Raw genomic sequence first — 22,786 nt, 5'->3', positions numbered from 1 at the left:
AAGGACCCTGGGATCACAACCTGCACTGAAGTCAGGCTCAACCACTGAGCCACCCAGGTGACCCTGAGCATTTTCATAACTAATGCTTTTAAGAACCAAAATATGCTCGTATATTTTTCCAAGGGATTGATATTTATTTCAGTAGTCATCTGAATCATTCAAAATAAATTTAAATCACAGCTTCCCGTTCACTATCTCAGTTACGTCTTTATTCCTAGAAACAAGTAATACTTTAGATGTTGAAAATAAGAAATGAACAGACTACAAATATCTGCTGTGTCCCCACCTCCGTGGAACAGAAATCACAGTTCTATCACATTCATGTATCTGTTTTGTCCTTAGTTGAATAATTAGCTATTTTAAACTTCATAGGGATCCCTGGGTGGTGCAGCGGTTTGGCGCCTGCCTTTGGCCCAGGGCGTGATCCTGGAGACCCGGGATCGAATCCCACGTCAGGCTCCCGGTGCATGGAGCCTGCTTCTCCCTCTGCCTATGTCTCTGCCTCTCTCTCTCTCTCTCTGTGACTATCATAAATAAATAAATAAATAAATAAATAAATAAATAAATAAATAAATAAATAATAAAAAATTAAAAAATAAACTTCATAGTATTTATCAAGAAAATATTTTCTCTTTTAAAATTTTTTTTAAGAAAATATTTTCTTAAATAGTTTTAAAGCAATATCTGGAAAGGCATGTGCATGGGGATCTCTGAAATGTGAGAATTATGCCTTGAAGTTTATAATACAAAGACAACGTACTTCAGCAATGAAAAAGTCTTCACAACCTGCCAAGTTCATGAATGAAACTATAGTCATCGTTCAGTTCCTAATAGGAATTAGTTACTACCTAGAACCAAACACCAAGGTTTGGGGCTGAGACTAGATGAAGAAGAGTAGTTTAAAAAAAAACTCTGAAGCTCTGTCTCCTGCTACCAAATTTCTGAGCCATGGAAGGGAGTAAAGAAAAGGAGAAAAGGAAGAAAGGAAAACAAATCCTATTTTCTCAAGATGGACCAAAAAAGGAAAGCAAATAGGGAAAAGGGGTGGGGGTGGGAGAAAGACAGATGGGATGGAATTTAGGAATCACATCTAAGTGTTTAAAAAATAACTCTTTATTTTTCGGACTTAGAGAAAAGTTGTGAAAGCAGAACAGAGAGTCCACATACTTAACCCAGCTATTTAAACTCCCTGTAATGCTTACATTATGATGATCAAAACTGGGGAATCAACATTAGTACAATGCTGCAAGTCTTACTCAAATTTCACCATTTCCCACACTTGTGTCCCCTTTCTATTCCAGGATCCAATCCAGGATCCCCTACTACATTTTGTTTCTTGCTTCCTTGGTCCTCTGATCCATAGCGGTTCCTTAGGCTCTTTGTCTTTCATGACCTTAATACTTTTGATGAATACTGGTCATTATTTTGCAGAATGTTTCTCAATCTGGATTTGTCAGATCTTTCTTCATGATTAGATAGAGGACATGCATTTTGGGCAAGAAATTATTTTGGGCCTTCTCAGTGCATGAGATCACCGACATTGACCATCACATGATCTTCCTAAATCTTATCACTGGTGACATTAACTTTCACTTGGTTCAAGTGGTGTCTGACAGATTTTTTTCACTGTAAAGTTACTACTTCTCTTTTCGTAGTTAATAATTATATTGGGGAAGATACTATGGGACTATGCACATACAACTCTTCAAACTTTTGCTGACTTTAGTCTCTACTAGGGTATCTTGCCTGCAACAATGATACTGTAGCATTTAGGAAGGAATGCTTCTATAAATAAGAGTCATCCTTTCCCCCCAAATCCATTATCTATTTACTCAAGTATTTATTTCAATCAGTATGAATTTAAGGATATTTATTTTATCTGAGTTATTATCCAATACTGCCACTATTTTAATGATTTCTTTTGTTTAGATTGCTCCAGATTGGCAACTAGGAGCTCCTTCAGGTTGCTCCTCATGTCCTACTGAAAGAATCACAATCATTTTTGAACACTTGTTTATTTTTAGGTACCTCAAGATGTTCCAGGCTCATCTCCCCTGTCTCAGCTGGAAATTGACCACTTCTACAAGAATCCTGGGTTCTTTTTAATGGAAAATTATTTTAGAACCCAAGCTCTGGACACTGGATGTGCTCATTGCTACTATTGGTATGTAACTGCTTCTAGGTCTTCTCAGTAGACAGAGCCAGTTGACTAATGCAAACATATTCAAACATCTATATTTATTTCTACATTTATGTATATCTGTGTGTGTGTGTGTGTGTGTGTGTGTGTCCGTCCATCAGTTCAAACTGCTATCTCTGATTCAATCCCATGCCACAACGTTCATTCTGGATTATGGCCTTCTCCGTTTCCCTATTTGTAACTTCTTTTTCTGGAAGTAAAAAACTTTATTCTCATTATTTACATTATATTTACTTATCTATTCAAGCCTAATATATACATAAACTAGTTTTAGAATATCTAAACCATATCCCTGTGAGAAATAGACTTACTAAACTATAGTATTTATGTATAATTGTTTTGTCTTTAATCTCATAATATTCCATTAAATAATCTAAAGAAAGACTTTTGCTTTCTCAAAAGGTTCCAGATAAAATTGATGCTTATCATGCCGCACATGATTGGCATATTCCAGAGTGAATTCAACTAAATAATTCTTCATATACGCCGCATGCCATACTTGCACCTAAAAAAAGATCGATTGATTGATTAATTGAGAGAGAGAGAGAGAGAGAGAGAGAGAGAGTGTACACATGCACAGAGGAACAGAGGGAGGGGGAGAAAGAAACTTAAGCAGACACCACGCTGAGTGCAGAGCCTGATGTGGGATTCGATCTCATGACCCTGATGTCATGACCTGAGCTGAAGCCAAGAGTTGGATGCTTAACTGACTGCACCACCCAGGTGCCCTGATACTTGCTCCCTCTACCTAAATACCCCCTCTCTCCTCTTTCCTACTTATCCATATCACTTTTATCCCTCCAGGCTCAAATCAAATATCATCTTGGGCAATAATTGGTCATTCACTGTATCAGGCACTGTTTTAAGTACATTGAGTATACTGCTTTATTTAATCCTCACACCACTATGAGGCAAGTGCTATTATTATTATCTTTGTTTTAATAATGAGGAAACTAAGTAACAGAGAGACTTAGAATCTTGTCCCAAATGATACAGATAGTAAACAATGGAGCTGGGACTCAAACTGAGGTGGTTCAGCTCAAGAATCTATGCTCTTAAGCCACTATCATATTATCACTTTCAGCATGAAGCCTTTTCCCAGTTATCCTAGTTAGAACTAATTCATTGCCCACACATCATTCAGTGCGTACTCTCTGCTAGGTACTTTTCTGGAAACCTCATGCCACCAAAATAAACATACTCAGTGTCCCAGCCATTGAGGGGCTCACAGTCTAGTCACTCACTCATTTATTACCTGTCTCATGTCCTAAAACACTGAGGTTGTATACCACCTGTCTGTTGGTGTCTGTATCATGATGATTTGTCTCTAGTGACCACCATGAGATGGGGCAAGGACCACCAGTCTTTGTTATTGGTGCCCAGTATAATGCTCTGATATTATAGGTAAGGAGATAGAATTATTTGAAATTCCAGTTTTATTAAAAAGCTCAAAAAATTTTTGAGATAGGCTCCTACCAAATAATACTTGGAACATATAATTTATAGGATAGAAAACTTTGTTTCTAATGTCAATGAGAACTTTCCCCTCAAGCCTTTTGTTAATCAGATCAGTTGGTTAGGTAAAAGTGCTGCCTAGGATTATAATAATCGTTATCAAAACATTAGAAAGGGCATAGTACCCTTCCTTCTATCTTTCAGCTTTCCTTCCAACTCAATCAGGGCATTTAACAAGTCTACAAAATCTGTACATGAAAACAATACTGGAGTTAGAAGGATAAGTCATACTGAAGAGCTTCTTCTTCAGAAACTAAAGATCTTAGAAAATATTATTCATTAACCTGGCAAATATCCCAACCACTCAGTCTCCGGAGAATTTTATCTACATGATTGAGAGGCAAAGGAAGAGAAAAGTTAGATCTTTGATTCCCACCTGTGTTCTAACTACTCAGATTGCAGGCAGGTAGAGTTGGCTTGCAGAGTTGATCCCTGCCACTAACCCCACCACCTGTAACAGCTGAACACTGGGGAGAGGATGGGCAACAGAAGGAATATTGCAAAAATATCTCTGTGCATCAGTTTAGCCCAGTTTCTCCAAAAAGAAGGCCTCAAGCTCTCTGATCTTTCATGCAGAAGTGAGAAATCAGTCTTTGTCTCTAAGCCACTTGGAGAAGAGAAACAAACAACAATGGAGGGAAGCTACCCATTCTAAATGTATTTACTTTTAAAATATGGAAGGGGGAAGAAGTGATAAATACTCAAAAGTGTCACAATTCAGAAATCAACAAGGATTTTACAAGAAACTTCAAAACTTTTCAGTTGCCATAAGTTATATCAATACATAATCATATATACTAATAATATATGTAAATATCATAGGTACATTGTACCTCAGAAAGGTTTGCACTGGTTAAAAAGTCATTAAAGCTCATATAAATATGATTTTTACTTTCTCTCTCTATTTTATCTATCTCTGTTTTCTCAGTTGTGAGAATTCAAAGGTTTTGATTATTAAAGTCCATATAGTATGAATGTATACCCAGGCAATTCATGATGACTCCCATACTAGACTATTTGAAAACAGGCTAATACTAGTCTCTTAGTCTTGCCAAAAACCATAATTTTAAGACGGCTCCTCCAAGTCTTATTGCAAACTTCCTCTCACAGCAGCAGAGTGAAATAAAATGTTTAGTCTCTTTCTGTATTTTTGGCATCCCAAACTTGATCTTTGTATGGATAATCACAAGTTTACCCTGATCTACTTTTTAAAACCAAATTTGTATATCAATCTTCCAAAAAATCCTTCCAAAATCTGCTGGCATTTGCATCCTTATTTGCCCTTTTCCAGCTGAACCACAGTGCGTCCTGTGCTTCTTGTGGACCTAACCTTTACTTAACAAATCCCTCTTGGGCTTTATGAGATCCTGGTTTTTCAGTCTCCAGCTCCAGGGTTCCCAGCCTGAAGCTCCAGTGTAGATCCTCTGGTTGCACCTTATTTCTGCATTGCAGACTCCAAACTGCTGCTGGCCTCTTGATTGTCTCCATGTGTTTTGTTTTGTTTTGTTTTGTTTTTATTCTGTAGTGTAATCTTGGGAGCAAACCCACAGGGATTTGTATGTTTGTGTAAGAGTTATACACCAAGTCTTGAGTAAATAAAGCAGTTTTAACTACAAAAGCATATCTTAAAAACCAAGTCACTTGGGGGTACCTGGGTGGTGTAGTTGGTTAAGTGTCTCTTGGTTTCAGCTCAGGTCCAGATCTCAGGGTTGTGTGATCAACCCCACAGGGGGCTCAGGCACAGTGGAAAGTCTGTTTGAGACTCTCTCCCTTTCCCTCCTCATGCTCTCTCTCTCTCTCAAATAAGTAAGTAAATCTTTAAAAAATAACCAAACTCACTATCATTGGGCAATTCAAACCAACTGAGCAATTTTTTGTGGTAACCCTGGGAAAAAGTGGCAGAATGAAATAGAAAATTGATCTTTTCAAACTTCTTCTGTGTTTCTAATAAGCTCTGTCTTTCCTATGAGATTAGGTACATTTTCCTAATGATCAATAAATTGGAGGTTGGTACATTTTTCTCATCTTTTAAAGAATTTTAAGAGTTAAAAACCAAAACCAAACTGTCACATTTAAAATACTATTGGGTATAATATCAAACATCCCTCCTCTTTATAAGAGGGTATATTCCCACCTGTAAATACTTCAGTGACCTAATGACATTTCTAAGATTGCTATTCATCCTTTGAAGGAAAATTTGAGGTATGTGCTTTATTTTTAGAATAATGCACAAGTTTCTCGGCATGGCTTGGAATTCCCTTTGGGAGCTCCAGGAGCAAGCAGGCCCCTCAATTCTTCCCTCTTCTTTGTATCCACTCCCTTCTTCAATCTATTCCCAGACCTTTAGTAAATCACCTGCAATGCCCTGAAAATGCCATGCATCCTTTGACCTCATCCTTCACCTAAGCCCCAAATCCACTCTTGCCCAATATGCCCATCCAACCCCTTTCCTCCTTCAGCTTACCTCCTTAGACATCTCTGTGTTATAGATTGGCTAAATTTCTTGGAGAACCCTCACACAGATGTCTGTACTGCCCTTCATCCCTAGGAGTGTTTCTTGTTCACATTTACCCTGTGAGCCTGGAAAGATGTCCTCCACGTCCAGGCATCCATCAGACATCTGATAAATGCTGATTAATTCTGATGAAACCTGATAAATCCTGATTAAAAGAAACCTTCAAATCTAGGTCCTAGAAAACAATTCCTAAACTGCGCGTGAGGCTTACCTGCTTCCGCATCACATCTGTAGCCTGCATGATGTAGCGAGGAGGCAGCCCGTGGCTTCTGGCCAGAATGATGGCCTGCTCCAGGGTCACACTCAGGGTGCATCTGTGTGCAAAGGCAAAAGCAAGTCAAATGCCATGGTTCCCATTAAGCACTTCAAGATAGCATGGGTTACTAATGAAGGGAAACAGAATAAACTATTTTAAATCTGCCTTCTCAGAGGGTTACTCATGTTTCTTTGGGTATCCCCCATGTACTCATGAGGTATACATGTTGATAAACTTCTATTTGTTTTTTTCTCATTAATCTGTCTTTTACTATAGGGGTCTTAGCTAAGAACTCAGAAAGATAGAGGGAAAATTATTTTTCCCTACACTAATTTCAAAACAAAACAAAACAAAACAAAAATACCGAGCCAAAATGGAAGCAACTAGACAATGAACCATTGATTTTTTTTACACAGAACACCTGTTTTGTTTTGTTTTTAAACCAAATGCAGGGCTTGAACCTGTGACCTTGAGATCAAGATCTGAGCTGAGATCAAGAGTCAGATGCTCAAACATTGAGACACCCAGGCATCCCTAGGATATATGGTTAAAAATAGATTATAGAACTACATGATTGGGGTCCTAAACTAAGTATTTAAATTTAACAAACTCATAATGAACTGTTTATGAAAGAGTTTATATACATAAACATAAAAAAACAGAAATAAAATAATTTCTATTATCAGATATTATTTTTACTAGTATCTTACTGGTATTTTATTATTTTTTTCTGAGATTCTTTTAACTTAAAAGAAAAGAATACCTAATTTTTCATACAAGTCTACATGATAGTTAATAGATTTATACCAATTTATGCCGAATATCTTAGAAAAATAAACAGTAAAATTATTATTCATGAAGATCAAAATTTTTTATTTTTAAAAATTTTAATTATTAGAAAGAGAGTTTGCAAGAGTGCATGAGTGGGGTGAGAGGCAGAGGGAGAGGCAGACTCTCCACTGAGCAGGGAGCCCAACCTGGGGTGATCCGGGGACTCTGGATCATGACCTGAACAGAAGGCCAACGCTTAACTGAGTGAGTCACCCAGGTGCCCCCAGAATCTATTTTTTTAAAGTATGTTTCTTGGACCCAGTCTAAAGGACTGTAAAATTTTTGAAAGGAATTTTTAATTAGTTATACAGGAATGTGATGCCCAGAGCAACCCTGAGAAAATTCAGAATTCAATCCCTGAATTTAGTGATTGGTATGACTTTGTCCTTTGCCTTCCACTTTTAAGGCATTTCTTTTATGTCACTGCCACATTTTTCTCTTTGGCAGCTCTTAGAGGCTATGTTTATTTGTTAACATTTTCAGGTGCTGTTCTCTGAATTGTTCTTTAGGGGTATCTTTTGCATACATTTCACTAAAATGCTCACTATGTTTAGATGTTTTTCATAAAATTCATATGACCAGATTTTTTTTTTTACTTCGCTTTTCTATTTATGAATATTTCGACTGACTTTTTTCTATTTTGCATTTACCTCCCCATAGTTTGGTGTTTTTTTACACATGTATTTACCTAAGTCTGGTCAGTTTTTCCTTGCAAATGGAAGGTCTATAATGCAATTGCTACTATCCGAGATATATCTAATTCACTTATGCTGCACTACAGAAGTCCAATACATTTGCTAGATTTTGATACTGCTGAATTAAGAAGAAGAGGAATAAGGGGCTTTAAACATTACTGCTAAAATTTTAGAAAGAACTTGACAACATGTAATTGTATTATTATACATAATTGGATTCTAAGAAGAAACATGTTAAGTTTCATTGGCTGTTCAATGACCCAACAAGCATTAACATGACACAGAACTCTTTACAAAGCTTAATAATACATAGTCAGATGGGCTAATGTGTTACAATTAGCTTTCGGTAGTATGTGATATTTACAAATATTTAGTGTATGAATCTGATAACAATATATATTTGTTGATTTACATGTTCCTGCATGCCCTAGAACAGCATATGCCCATGAAAGCCAAGAAGTACCGTTGACCGTTCACGCTTAAGAAAATCAGTTTTTCACAAAGCATTTAATTGTCAGCTTGCTTGACAGAGCACAGTCTTTTTTACCTCCTTAAAGTCTCCTCTACTCCAATTTTAGATCCTTATTGATTCTAACATTTTAATCAATAATGCTCATTACACTAGCTGAATGACACTAAGGAAAAAATTGTTTTCTTTTTCTAATCAAACTGAAATATGTCTGTTCTAGATAAAACATGACTTGCCCTCCTCTACTTATAACACTTACTTATTGTGAAGGATTTTTAACAAGCAGTCTATAATTTTATCCATTTAAAAATATTTTTAAACAGATTTATTTCTCCCTACTTCAAGCTATAATAAACAACAGTACAATAGCAAATTATCTGCCAGAGACTTTGACTTTAAAACATTTTACTCTAAACTCCCAATCAATCAGCATGACCAGTACCAGGCTCCCTGAGAGGGTACCTCAAAGGGTCACTTTTTAAAACCAATACACATGCATTACCTAATAGAAAAATCTACCTTATAATGGATGTGTATGCTTTTTTTTCACTATCCTACCCAAAACAGATGGCTTTGTCTACCTATATTTACCTTTCCCTACTAACCACTGTGTATGTTCCAATTAGGTCCCAAGATTAATTTGAAATTTTGAAAAAGTAAAACATTTAAAAAGATACAATGAGGTCAATGTGGGAAATACTGCCCGTGTTTGATTCACCATTGATTTGTCCAATGGAGGCCTACTTCTTTCATCACAACCTCACACTATTCCATTCTCCTGAATTAAGCACGTGGAAGAAAGCCCAGCAGTAAGGCTACAACACTGCCGTTAATATATCGCTATTTGCATCCAAGCTTTTTCTCTTCTCTCAGCTATCTCAATCTGAATGTCAAATGGAAAAATTCAGCATTACAAGAAGCATTTTGATTCTGACATTCTCGGAAAGATTCCAGATCCAGAAAGTGGCACATGGTTTTTCAATGGTTCATAAATGGATACTCAGAGTCAGGTTTTATAAAAGATCATTTGGTTTTATAGGTACTTCAGTGATTAGCAGTGAGATAGCTCTGCTAACCGTGGATAAGAAAATGAAGGAGAGTTATGAAGGCTGTGAATCCTAAGCAAATCCATTCAGCTAAGAATTCATATTGGACCTGTCAATTTCCTTCCTAGCACCATCTCTATTTTCATATTAGGCAGTTAACTTAAAATTTAAATAAATTTATATTTTGGTTCCATCCTGGAAAACTTGGGCCTTCAGTTTTCAGCTCCTTCTAGCTGTATAGTATCATTTTAAAAATTTAGACAATTCTTTTCCTGGGATTCGCAAAAATAAAAAAATTAAAGGTGACAGAGTAGACTTTGTCCTTCCTAAAAAGGCAAATATAACATATACACTGAAGAAAGTTGTTCCATAATTTGAGTAGTAAAACATTCCAAGTAATAGCTCTGCTTAGGGCATACTCCTGAGAAAATGTACTTGACAGGGCTATAAAATTATGCAGAAATTGTGAATTTCTCCATAGAAAGAAACAAGAAAGGGTCAATATATCTGTGCTTATAAGGAATAAATCTTCTTGACATATTTTGTATTAAGAATAGATCCCACATCACATCAGAGATTCAGCAGAGTTTTAATATGATAAATATAACCTGTAGCTAATGGGTCCAATTTAATTTGAAAGGCACTCTGATTTACAGTACTATGGAAAAGCCTCAAAGAAGTAACTTTAGTTCATTCATTCACTCAACAAATATATTTTGAATGTCTACTTTGTATCTACAAGTACTATTAGATGCTGGAAGAAATGGATTTACTACCAAGCTAAAAAGGGCTGAGACTCAGGGTCCCTTACTGGTATGGATCCCTAGCAAATTGTTCACAGAGCCACATTCCTTTATAGATTTTGCGACAGCAAAATGTTTTAACTGCAAATGGTTATGATTGCTGTCTTAACCATGTCTATCCCAACTCCCCTCTGTCGTGCTGTAGAGTGTTCGGATGGGCATGACTATTTCTGGAACTGAGCTAAAGGAAGTAGAATTATTGTGTACTTAGGCTAGGTTGACTGGAACCTACATACATGATTCACAGTCACTTCCATGTACAGGTAGGTTATTATGGTATTCTGGTGTAGAAATGGATTCCAGAGTATTTGTACTGCCCATTGTGCAAACTCAATCACCTAATGCTGAAATGGAGGCAGCAGGGCCTGAAGTTGTAATGCAATGTTTGTATCCCAGGGCGCCTAGGACTGTGTGTGGTGGAGAAAAAAACAGGCTAGAAATGTATAGAGCCAGAAGCTAGTCTGTGAAATATTCTTCCAAATATTATGGTTCATATGCTACAGAATCTTATAGGGATTCTCATACTGGACAACAATTAAAAAATTGTATAAAAGATGTAGCAATAATGCTGAAATTAAAAGGTGTTTCTAATCAATGATTTTTCTTAAAAAAATCTGATCGGCTATACTGGAGAAAAAAACCAATTATATTCCTATTCTTTCTATAGAAGATTATATTATAAAATTATTATAATTTAAAGAGGCAATCAAAGAGTATGTTACCAAAAACTGTGGAGGAAAAATGCATAGAGATGGGTCCGGCAATTAAGTAATAAAAAGTCTTTTGTTTTTCAGATTTTATAATGCTTGTGGTACTTGCTAGCATTGTAAACTTTGTAATTTTTTTGCATTCCAAATAAATAAATATTAAGTTTCATTTCTATTTTGTCTTGTAGTTTTTCTAACTTTTTCTTTAAAAGGGCACCTAACTGCAGGCTCCAAAATCTTTATCCACTCCCCAGTGTCCTGGGGATGCAACAGCAAACAGAAAAAAAAAAAAATCCCATCACTTCTGGAGGTCACATTTCAAGGGAAGGAAGAAAGAAAGAAGCAAATATGTAATATCAAGTGGTGATAAGTTATCTAGAAAAGGGAAGTTTTTAAAAGAATAGAAAGTGAACAGGATGCAATGCCAGAGAGAGGTGCTGTTTTGGGGGAAGTCACTTCAGGGAGAGCAAGTGCAAAGGCCCTGAGGTTAATGCATGTTCTGTCGGCTTAAGGGCAAGTGTGGAGCTCAAAGTCCAGGGGCACACAGAGAGGAGAAGGAGATGAAGTTATAGAAGTAGTCTGGGCCCCAACATGCATGGCCTTGGGAGTCAGATTTTAGGAGTAAGTAAGACTTTTATTTTCTTAGTTGATATGAAGAAAAAAAGTCAACATTTACATTATGTGATGTAAAACAACAATTTGTTAAGCAAATTATCAGAATAATTTACTAAGTATCTATCCTTAATATGCTATCAATACTGTATTCAAAGCATCTTCAGTTACTTTCCAGGCAACATTTACAAAAGCCAGCCCTTCATCCTGATGCTTAAGGATTTCTACCAACCCTTCTTTCATTCTCTACTCCCATCTTCCCAGCACCGCACCTATTCCACCCTACCCAGAACTTCTTTCTGCTCATGGTCAACATTATGGTACCACTGCATAAGCCTCTCCTCAAATAAGGAATGTCTGTCCACATTGGGAGTGTCTTTCAAAATATCAGAAAACTGTTCTAAATGTAGAATGGCAGTTGCTATATGGTTGTCACAACCAGAGGTTCTAGGATTTGAGGATGTCTTGTAGGACTCTGGCCAGGTCACTTCTTCTCTCTCAGCCTCCTGTGAAATGACAAAAGCTGGCATACCGGCCTCATGAATGTCCTAAGAATGACCCGAAATGGCATGCGTGATCACTTAGCCATGTCTGCGGAGATGCTATCCCCACCCCTCTTTGTTCCTCAGCTCACACCATAAGTCAGCCTAACTGTGCTCATTATGGGACACACATTACTTGAAAAATCTGAGGAACGTGAGCTTTCATAGATCCTATTTCCCAAACCCCATTGTAAATTTTAACTTTTTACAAAAGCTCTTTTCTACTTTTTATTTTTTAAAAAGATGTTCATTAAAATAACCTTGTGGTTAATTTTATAAAACTCTATAATTTAATCTTATAAAATTATGGTATTATATGATTATAAGTTCGTGATGTTAATGACAAACTTCCACCATTATCTCTTATACATTGGGAATTGGTAGAAGTAGAGTTCACCTGATTATAATTTGGCACTTGCTAATATGTTTCTTTGTGATTTTTCTTTCATATGTTTGTCCCAACTGATCCTAGACCTCAGATATCAATTTTATTGTATATGTCAAACTATAGAGGGAAACGTCAGGGAAAGTATACGAAACAGCCTCCTGTTCCTCGATCCAATTTTCAGATGGAATGTTCAGCATCCAAACCTCCCCCTCAACTAAGTCTCACCGGAGAGACAAACCTTATTTTCCTAAATTAGTCCAAATGTGACATATTGTGTTTTGATCATTTATTAACTCATATCTGTTATACTATATTTAGTTCACTTTGTAAGACTTCAAATCTTGAAGTAAGTTGTATTAGTCCTTTTTATTTTTATTTATTTTTAATTTTTTTGTATTAGTCCTTTTTTTAAAAAAATGTCAATCCTTCTCTTTGAGATGATTCATGGCGTTTGTATAATAAATGACATAAAAGATTCTCAAAACCCAAAGATCTTCTATACATTTACCATGATTCCAGACAAGAACATCAGTTTTACTCCTAATTACCTTTTTAAACATTATTGGTTTTTAAAATTCCCAATTACCTTTTAAGACCTCCTGAGCTCTAATGCTTCATTTAATGTTGATTCAAATTGTACTGAACAAGGAAGCCAATCTCCCAAGGGTTGAAATGCATAAATTGAGCACTTGGGGACATGCATCACCCCTTTTGGGCCACAAGGGCGATGTAGTAACTTACAGGCAAACTGGTGAGGGAAACCAGAACAATGTGAGGTTTACGGCTTTAAGCTCTGTTTTCGGACAGTGAATTTATTTGCAGACTCTTAGCTCACAGTCAGAGTTCCGATGTTTTCCTTAGTAGCTAATCATTAGATTGTTCTCTCTTGGGGGTGATTCCAAGCTTTCCTATTACTAGTAGAGAAGGGTCATTCAGATTCTGACGCAAAGAAAACACATGAAACACTGGTGTGATGAAGAGCTCTGAATTTGCAGCCACAATAATTTGCTGTAAACTGACATGATGTAGATGATAAAGTGAGAAACATTAAAATAGAAAATGCAACCTTTAGCAAGGGGTAGTTTGCTTTTTATTTCTTCATATTTGTTAGAATTGAGGCTAAACATTGAAAATCTATTGTACTCCTCAATAATGTTACGTACTTAATTATAACTGAAAATTATCCTCCAAACAAAACCCACTGGAGTCACTGGATTTAGGGATACATGTTGAGACTTCAAAGGCTTCTTGAGCAGCTATTTTAACTATTTTGTGCAAAAATAGTAGAATTGAGGCACTTGGAAAAGTATGTTCTTTTTTTGTGTGTGCTCATGCAGTATCACTAGCAGAATGATTTTCTTGTTAGAAAAACAGGATTTTGGGGAAGCACATAACCACATCTAACAGCATGTGTTGGGGTCTTCTAAGTGTAAGGGACCATATGTCAAACAACAGTTTTGACCAGTTCTGCAAATGGTGGCATTAGCCATGACCTCTTAACAATCTATATAAACTGCCTAAGTATTAAAACTCATCTGAATCATTTGCATCAATAGGAAGGTTAATTAGATTTTGTACTAGATAAATATAAAGTGAAACAAATACTTTGTAATTCTGAAATCAGTGAGTTTTGTCCCATGCGGAATTCTACGTAATTACTGGAGGTCTGATTTTGTTTTTTTACCTCTGGACTTCCACTTGTCCTACCTCATTTTCACCATCCTTTATAACTCCAATGCTGCCTTTAGTCATGGAAACAAGAAGGAGAAAATTCCCTAAGGTCAAATGCATCCCTCAGAGTCTATATTAAGGACATCCTGAGGTACCTATTATTTTGATAATATTCTTCACATGAGTTATACGTCTTTATATGGTTATAGGTATGTACATCTAGAGTCCTATAGATTTATATTTTAAAACATGAAATAATTTCTCCTTTTCCTATAGAAGTCATCTTTTTTTTTTCTCCTTTAATTAAAAACCAGACCCATTATACTTGTTCAAGTGACTGTCACAAACAAGTTATTAGGACTCTAATCAGCTGTGGCTCTCTGAGATAGTTTACTAAGCTGATTACCTGGGCAGCATTCAAGTTTTGCAGAGAAATAATGACTATTTCAATCTCAAGAGAATGAAGTAGGTGAAATAAACTGGAACAAAGCAGCTACTACTGCTCTTTGCACACTACTCTTATACACAGAAGCTTTTATGACAGATGGAAGGCTCTGATGATCGCCTGATTTTATGCACTCTACAGCATCATCAGAACTTCTGTCCTGGGTAGCCTAAGGCAGATTAGTTTCAACAATCTTTGAACTAAGAACACATTTCTCCTTGTTGGAGAAATATAAATGATTCTGCTCAGTTTCCAAGTGTCTTTACTTCTTTGTGCTTTTCTCATGCTCCCATCTTATTCAGCTATAATAAAACAAGCAGCTGTAGTAGGAAAAATACCCAGGTCAGAGCTTCTCCATTGATATGGGCTTCAGAAGAAAATAGTTAGAAGAAATAAGATGTAGAAATTATCTAATTCCTTAAAGTTTTCTTGCGAAATGGTATTTTTAGTATCTTTACTGTTCCCACTTTTACAAAACCTTCCCAGAATGAGTGCAGTCAAGATTAAAATCATAGCTTTCCTAAAGTCTGTTTCTAGTTATTTATGATTTACCCACTGCTTCAATTCCAGGTGGAGAAATGTTATAAGCCCCCAAGCCACTCAAAATAAACTCATCCATTATAAGAGATGAATGTATTGTGCAATTCCACATGTTAACGTACCTAACTCTAGTACCTTTCATGCTAACTTAATTTCCTATTTCTTACTATGTCATCAAGCTCTCCTATTTTGGTACAATCTCACTCTGACTCTTCCTAGTCTTGCCACTGTTTTTACCGTGTAACAAAGGTGATTGTTTAAAAATGCAGATGAAATGGGCACATGGGTGGCTCAGTTGGCTGAACATCCAACTCGATTTTGGCTGAGGTCATGATCTCAGAGTTGTGAAATCAAGCCCCACGTTGGGCTCTGCGCTCAGCTCAGAGTCAGCCTGAAATTCTCTCTCTCCCTCTCTCTCTGCCCCTCCCCCTACTCACCTGCTCTCTTTCTCTCTCTCTCTAAATAAATAAATAAGTACAATCTTTAAAAAAATGCAGATGAAAATGCAAAGATTCAAATGGACTTCCACTTCTTAACATGCAATACAAGATGTTAACAATATGGTCCCTGGTTTTTCCTTCTTTGTTATTCCACTCTACCGTGTACGGTTCTCTGAAATCACCACCTCTCATAGTTCTCATGTGCTGTTCCCTCATGTATATGATCTCACATGCTTGGTTTGGGTCACACATCGTATCTCTTATCACGCTATAGCATACTTGTGGGAAAAGTGTGGGGCTAAAGAGCATAGGCATTGCAGGTAAACTTCCTGAGTTGGAGCTTGGATTTGCTAAAACTGTGTGAAGTTGGGCAAGTTACTTAAGCTCCTGAAACTGTTTCCCCATCTGTAAATCAAGTTTAATGATATATTATGTTATAATATTATTTCCAGGATTAAATGAAATAATTCATGTCTAGTACTTAACACAGGGTATAACTTAACTAATTAATACAGGGAGCATGTTCTTAATAAATGTTAGCAATTTTCATTAATATTACTACCACTACCACTACCGCCATTGCTACACTGGACTGGTATTTGAACTGATGGGCCTTCCTAGATCCTACATACTTCCCAGGACTCAGTAAGCATTTCATTTAGACTTACTGAAAAAAAATGACACGAATTCTTCATGTATGCCAATGGTATTATTAAAAGTATACTCCTAAAAGGTAAGATTCATTTCTTTATACTCTGCATTTGTTCAATGTATTGTATGCATTTTATTTATTTGTTCAAGAAGTGTTCACTGATTAAATAAATTTGATGAAGTAATAAATGCAGTAGAGGGACAATAAACATTAGTAAAAATGTAATCATGGATTCTCTTATGGTTTATAAATAGCAAATGACTTTTCTTTCATGAACCATGGCTTACACACTTCCCTTTCTCCAGGTTTAACCACTGCTCATATCATGTCTTTTGATTAACAACCCTGGATGAATTTTGACAGTACTCGGAAAAAATACATTATAATATGTCCAATTAATTATCACAATATTAATTCATTAACTATTAATTACTCTCATCAAAGTGATCATGGGAAGATTTCATCAGTACTGCCTGTTTGACAAGAGACAAACAAAAATCTTGAAAACCTCAACAGACATCCAGAGGTTATTTCTATAGAATCTACTGGAAATTTGCCTGAGTGAGGATTATGGGCTTTTGAACTACAACTACTGTTAGACTGTCACTCATATTTTCTTAAAGGAAGTATGTAAATATTTAATATTTATTAGGCATGTGTATATATCAGATGAGTCAATTCCTTATTGTTTAATTTATACTTATAAATATATTTCTATTTATCAGTATTTTCTGGGTTCAGAAGAAAACATCTGAAACTCTAACAGAATCCCTTCTTTCATAGTGTCAACGTGACATGTTATATATTCTTCTCTATTGCACTTTGAAACTTATAAATCTATTCCTTGGGTCATTTCATTTAAAATCTCAACTCAATCTTCTGACCACCTCTCTCCTATTGTCATCATTAAAGAGAACCCATGCTCCATGATTATGGCTGTCTGACTTCCAACGTGGTTCTTCTGTCAAGACCTCATATTTAAGTACAGTGACACCAAGGACTCTCTGCTTTGGTATAGCATGGTGCATGCCACACACTGGTGCTCCATAGTTTTCTTTTTCCTCTCAATGAATGAAAGAATAAACAAATGGTAGCATCTGATTCTTTTCAAGTTCTAAATATTTGTCTCTAACACATACTCTTGGGTTTTGACATCAGAAAAGAAAACTTCCTGTCCTTGAATACAAAGGGATCCTGTTCTGCTGCTCTTGAATGACTTTCTACAAGATACCAAAGGAGAATTCTAAAAATAAGTTCCCATAGGACCCAGTGTTTTGTGTATTCTATTTCTTACAGATGAGAGGAGTTAACTCTTATGTTTTTCATACTCCTATTTCATACTATACTGACATTACTATGACTTTTTTTCTAGCTTTGTTGAGCTATAATTGACATATAACATTTTGCAAGTTTAAGGTGTGTAACATGTTCATTTGATACACTTATGTGTTGCAAAATGATTACCACAGTAGGGTTTGCTAGCACCTGTATCACATCACAAAATTACCACTTCTTCTTCATGGTAAGAACTCATTTAAGACCTCCTTTGCACCCACTGTGATTTAAAAAAAAATAGTTCTTACAAGGTCTCCCCTATTTAGTAGGTATGATCTAGTTATTTTATCTTATTTTTAAAGATTTATTTATTCATTCATGAGAGACACAGAAAGTGAGAGAGAAGGGGCAGAGACACAGCAGAGGGAGAAGCAAGGCCCCTCACAGGGAGCCCGATGCGGGACTTGATCCCGGATCCTAGGATTATGACCTGAGCCAAAGGCAGGCACCCATCCACTGAGCCACCCAGGCATCCTTGATCTAGTTCTTTTAAACTTGTATTTCATATTTTTTCTCTGCAATGAGAAGATGGATTCATTATCAGAAACAGAGGAAGACAGAAAAACCCAGTGTTCACTATTGCCAGGTCTTGCAGTAGATGCTTTCACATGTATTGTTCATTTATTCCTCTGCCATCTTTTTTCAGAAAGAAATCATTATTCCCACTTCACCAATAAGTCCCTGAGAGACCAGGTGATGTAATCACAGTCACAGAGAGGAAGTAACAGGATTCAAAACCAGTTTTCTGATTCAAAATCCAGAGCTCTTTCCATCATACCAAAGTCACATCATGTGGATTACTACATTTAGAAATTCCAGCTCCCCACATCCATAAGTCAACAATCACAATCGTGGTCTCAGCATTTGTACTTTAAATGCATTGTTTTGGTAGGGGTTAATTCAGCCAGCCCAAACCACTTCACTATGAATGTAGACCCCATCATACGAAAATACATTCATGATTAAAAAGGATTTAGATTTGAAGCATGCTAAGTAATATATCGATTGTAAAGCAATCAAGTAGGAAAAATAAACTGAAGGGAGACTGCGTGCCTTCTCTACCACAGATCTGCATTTTTCTATATAAAATGCACTGTTCTGTGTAAAGCATGTTCATTCCCGCAGTGATCTCATTTATTCTGGCTTCTAATTACTTTTAAGTACTGAGCACAGAGAGCCACTGTAAAAAGTCTATTGACAACCAGAATGAAGCACCTGAATGAAAAAACTAATTGTTTAATGTTGTTTCTTTCCCCTGCTCCCTTTTATTACCTTACACAGAGAAAGAATCAAACACCTGAGGGCTAAATGCAGTATGTTAAATACTGCTCAGTTCCCAGGTGACTGCTATGGTTCTACACAGGCAGAGTCTCTGCAAAATTAATATGGAAAGGCCCACTGTCAACCTATTGATCTTTCCCACCATGGTCACTCTTAGCAAAGTGTCTGTGACAAATGGAAAGCTTGAGAAAATTGCCACAAGTTTATAGGGGTTTCTAAAACCTAACACCTATGTTCTTGTTCCCCTGAAACAGAGAAGGTGCTTTTTCCAATAAAACACATAAATACATTTATGTGAAAAAAGAGCAGATACTTGTTTTCAACAATAAAAGAATTCACTCATCTGATATATACACATACACATGTCTAATAAGATACTAAATATTTACATTCTTCCTTTAATAAAATGTGAGTTACAGTCTAACAATAGTTGCAGTCCAAAAGCCCATAATCACTCAGGCAAGTTTCCAGTAGATTCTATAGAAATAACCTCTGGATGTCTATTGATACTTTCAAGATTTTTGTTTGTCTCTTGTCAAACAGGCAGTACTGATGAAATCTTCCCATGATAACTTTGATCAGAGTAATTAATAGTTAATGAATTAATACTGTGATAATTAATTGGACATATTATAATGTATATTTTCCAAGTACTATCAAAATTCATGCAGAGTTGTTAGTCAAAAGACATGGTATGAGCAGTGGTTAAACCCGGAGAAAGGGAAGTGTAAGCCGTGGTTCATGAAAGAAAAGTCATTTGCTATTTATAAGCCATAAGGGAACCTGTAATTACGTCTATTGGGCTTTCAAGATTATTGTTTGACTCTTGTCAAACAGGCAGTAAGGATGAAATCTTCCCACGAAGATCCATTCTGGATTCCTATGTGTCACAGCCTGAGAGCTGAAAATCAAGGGGTTAATGAGCATTTGAAAAGAAGGCAAGGAGGTGGCAGGCAGAGAGGGGTGCTGCGCAAAACAACAGAACAAACGGAACAAACAAACGCAGAAGTGATGGGCAACAGCTGGAGAGAGATCCTGGCAGCAGAAGCACAGCCAAATTGAATACTCAACTCACTCCATATATCTTCAGGCAAAAAAGCAATCGAATTTAAGGGGCACATTTTCAGCACTGCACAGGGAATTAGCCATGAAAGTCCCATTAAAGATAATGGGACTTTCTATTGCAACTTTCAATACATTCTCTGATAGTTCTCAGCATATATCTTTAAGCCTAGGCTTAAAAATCAACCGCCAGGCAAAGCATTCCACATCCTTCATTCCTTCCCAGGCAAGCCCATTAAGGTGTGTTTTTCTTTGACCTAGTTTTTCATTGCTGAGGTTGGCACAGAGGCCATAACAGGGATAGGTGATGAGCACATAGGCAGACAAGGATGTATTCGCTGTGCTAAAAATGGGTATGAATATGAAACGTGTGTGAGTTAGGACCTCAATTACCAGGTTTGAATCTGCTTTTCTGCATTTTTGATTTTTCAGCCTGGACTCTTGCACCAATTTCTTTCATTTCTGTTTTGTTTTGGGGGATTTAACTGAATAGGTTGGGTACCTTTCCCGGCTGCCCAAAGTCCTTCAACACTCCCTTTCTATTCCCATCTTCTCTACTTTGCTATCTGCCTTCTGTCCTTACTCTGTAGGTTCTTTGACGATGCCAACACTTACGGTTGTCTGGCACGTGATTTTTCACCTGCCTCCCAATTCTCCGACACTATACCACAACCATTTTCTCTTTGACCCGTTTACCCAAGTCACTGAATAGAGCTTTGTATCAGTATTTTTTAGACCTTTCTAGTGGATCCTTCCTTCAGTGTTTTATTCGGAGGCTCCTCCTTTGTTGCTCCTCTTAATCAGGGTGCCAGAGGATGGAGCAGCAGAGAACCAGGGAATATGAACACTCCATGTGCGTTCCAGGGTGGTCATTTCTCAGTGTTCATGGTTGGCAGCTGATCACTCTTTTCTCACACTTCTGTGCCTTTTTCCTGGAATATCTCTTCCCTGTTGCTAACACATGAAGTATATTCCCAGAAAATTCTTAGTAATGTTTTAAACCAGCTCAAATGTATCTCTTTGAAGCCTTCTCAGATATGGTCCCTTCTCCAATCTTCCTGTTCTCAAGAATCACTTCACCTCTGTTTTTCCACAGCCTCTTTGCTATGTTTGCGTGTATATACCCATTTACATTATACCCATTCATGCATATATACCCCTTTAGTCCTTGCTGTCTATGAATCTGTCAGAGGACATCCCCATAGAAGACATCATGGACATCTAAACTCAACATGTAACAGATTAATTCCACATCCTTCTCCACTGGGCCATCTTTCATTTCCTTCATTGGCTAATTACTAGTCATGCTTTAAAACCTATAACAGGTGCTACCCTACACCCTTCCTGCTTTACAGGATTTCATTCTCATACCTCTGTATTCCTCCAGATGGTACTAGACAACCTACTACCAATTTAAGATTAACATCATAAAGGCATAAGCGGCCACTTCCTTCTGTCAACTTTCTTCATGTCACCTGCTCTCCTGATCCAGGTTCATATAGAGGAAGAGATAGCCATATTACTTCTCTCCTCTGGAGGATCGAAATTTTGACTTACGACATTTATTAGAGCGGTTATAAAATCACTAACCTTGAAGCCCTCAGAAACACATCCCAGAAAGTGACTGGCATTTTATTTTCTTTTTAATATAATTTTGCAGGTTTAGGAAAAACAATAACTTCAGCTTATTTAAAATAAATTTTGAAGACTCATGCCCTGCTTAACAATTTTTATAGTGATTCTGTATTTATCACTTTTAGATAGCTAAATCCAAATAAAATTTAGTAACACAAATGCTTAAATTTTATTAAATTTAAATTTAATATGTTCAAATAGTAAAACTGGGTTTGGCAAATACTGATGAAACATAATTAGTAATTACATATTTAGATTGTTTTGTCTGGGTGCCTGGCTGGCACAGTCAGTAGAGCATGCAACTCCTGATCTTGTGGTTATGAGTTCAAGTCCTGAATTGGGCATAGAACTTATATAATTTTTTTTAAAACCCACTCTTATAGATTATTTTTATCAAGATATGTTTAACGTATTATGATTACTGAAACTTTACCAATTTTAATGATGTAAGGTAATCATAAATAAACTCTCATTTTTTATATACTGAAATTAAGGCTTTGGGGCCAATATCACGTGATAGCTGAAGGTCAGAACTAGAACCCACAGCAGTAAGTCACTCTCATAATTACTGTCTTATTCTTCTTTCACAGTAATCTAAGTTGAAGAAAACAATGGACATTTTAAAATTACAGAATAATTTAATACACTAATTTATTAAGATTCATATCAATTGCAAAGAAAAATCTAGGTAACAAAACAAACATATATGGAAATTTGACCCATCTCTAAGGTAAATAACTTTTACGAAAGATAATGAAAGAAATTAAAGAATGGAACTTCTATCATATTTGAAATATTTGATTTCTTATCTTTTTAAAAAGATTTTATTTATTTATTAATGAGAAACACACACACACAGAGGTAGAGACACAGGCAGAGGGAGAAGCAGGCTCCATGCAGGGAGCCTGACATGGGACTAGATCCCGGCTCTCCAGAATCACGCCCTGGGCTGAAGGCAGCACTATACAGCTGAGCCACCCAGACTGCCCATGATTTCTAATCATTTTAATAGAAAATACCTATATTATTTATCTGGTTTTTAAAATTAATATAAATTATGGAGGTTTATTTGCCTATTTTACAATTCAGCATGACTTGAAATTCTAGGTTTATGTTTCTTTTCTTCCCCTAATTTTACTAAGGTTT

The 22,786-nt window shown here is 36.4% G+C and overlaps 1 protein-coding gene across 1 annotated transcript in view; it reads right to left on the bottom strand.

Annotated features, from left to right (window-relative positions):
- PREX2 (phosphatidylinositol-3,4,5-trisphosphate dependent Rac exchange factor 2) overlaps positions 1–22,786 on the bottom strand; it is a 276,462-nt gene that overhangs the window by 7,342 nt on the left and 246,334 nt on the right. Inside the window, 1 exon segment of the mRNA XM_038579474.1 lies at positions 6,442–6,544. Within this exon segment, the coding sequence (XP_038435402.1) occupies positions 6,442–6,544 (103 nt within the window).

Source organism: Canis lupus, chromosome 29 (assembly GCF_011100685.1).
Source record: "Canis lupus familiaris isolate Mischka breed German Shepherd chromosome 29, alternate assembly UU_Cfam_GSD_1.0, whole genome shotgun sequence".
Classification (NCBI taxonomy): domain Eukaryota; kingdom Metazoa; phylum Chordata; class Mammalia; order Carnivora; family Canidae; genus Canis; species Canis lupus.
Note: the sequence above shows the minus strand (reverse complement) of the source record. Positions and strands in the feature narration are given on the sequence as shown.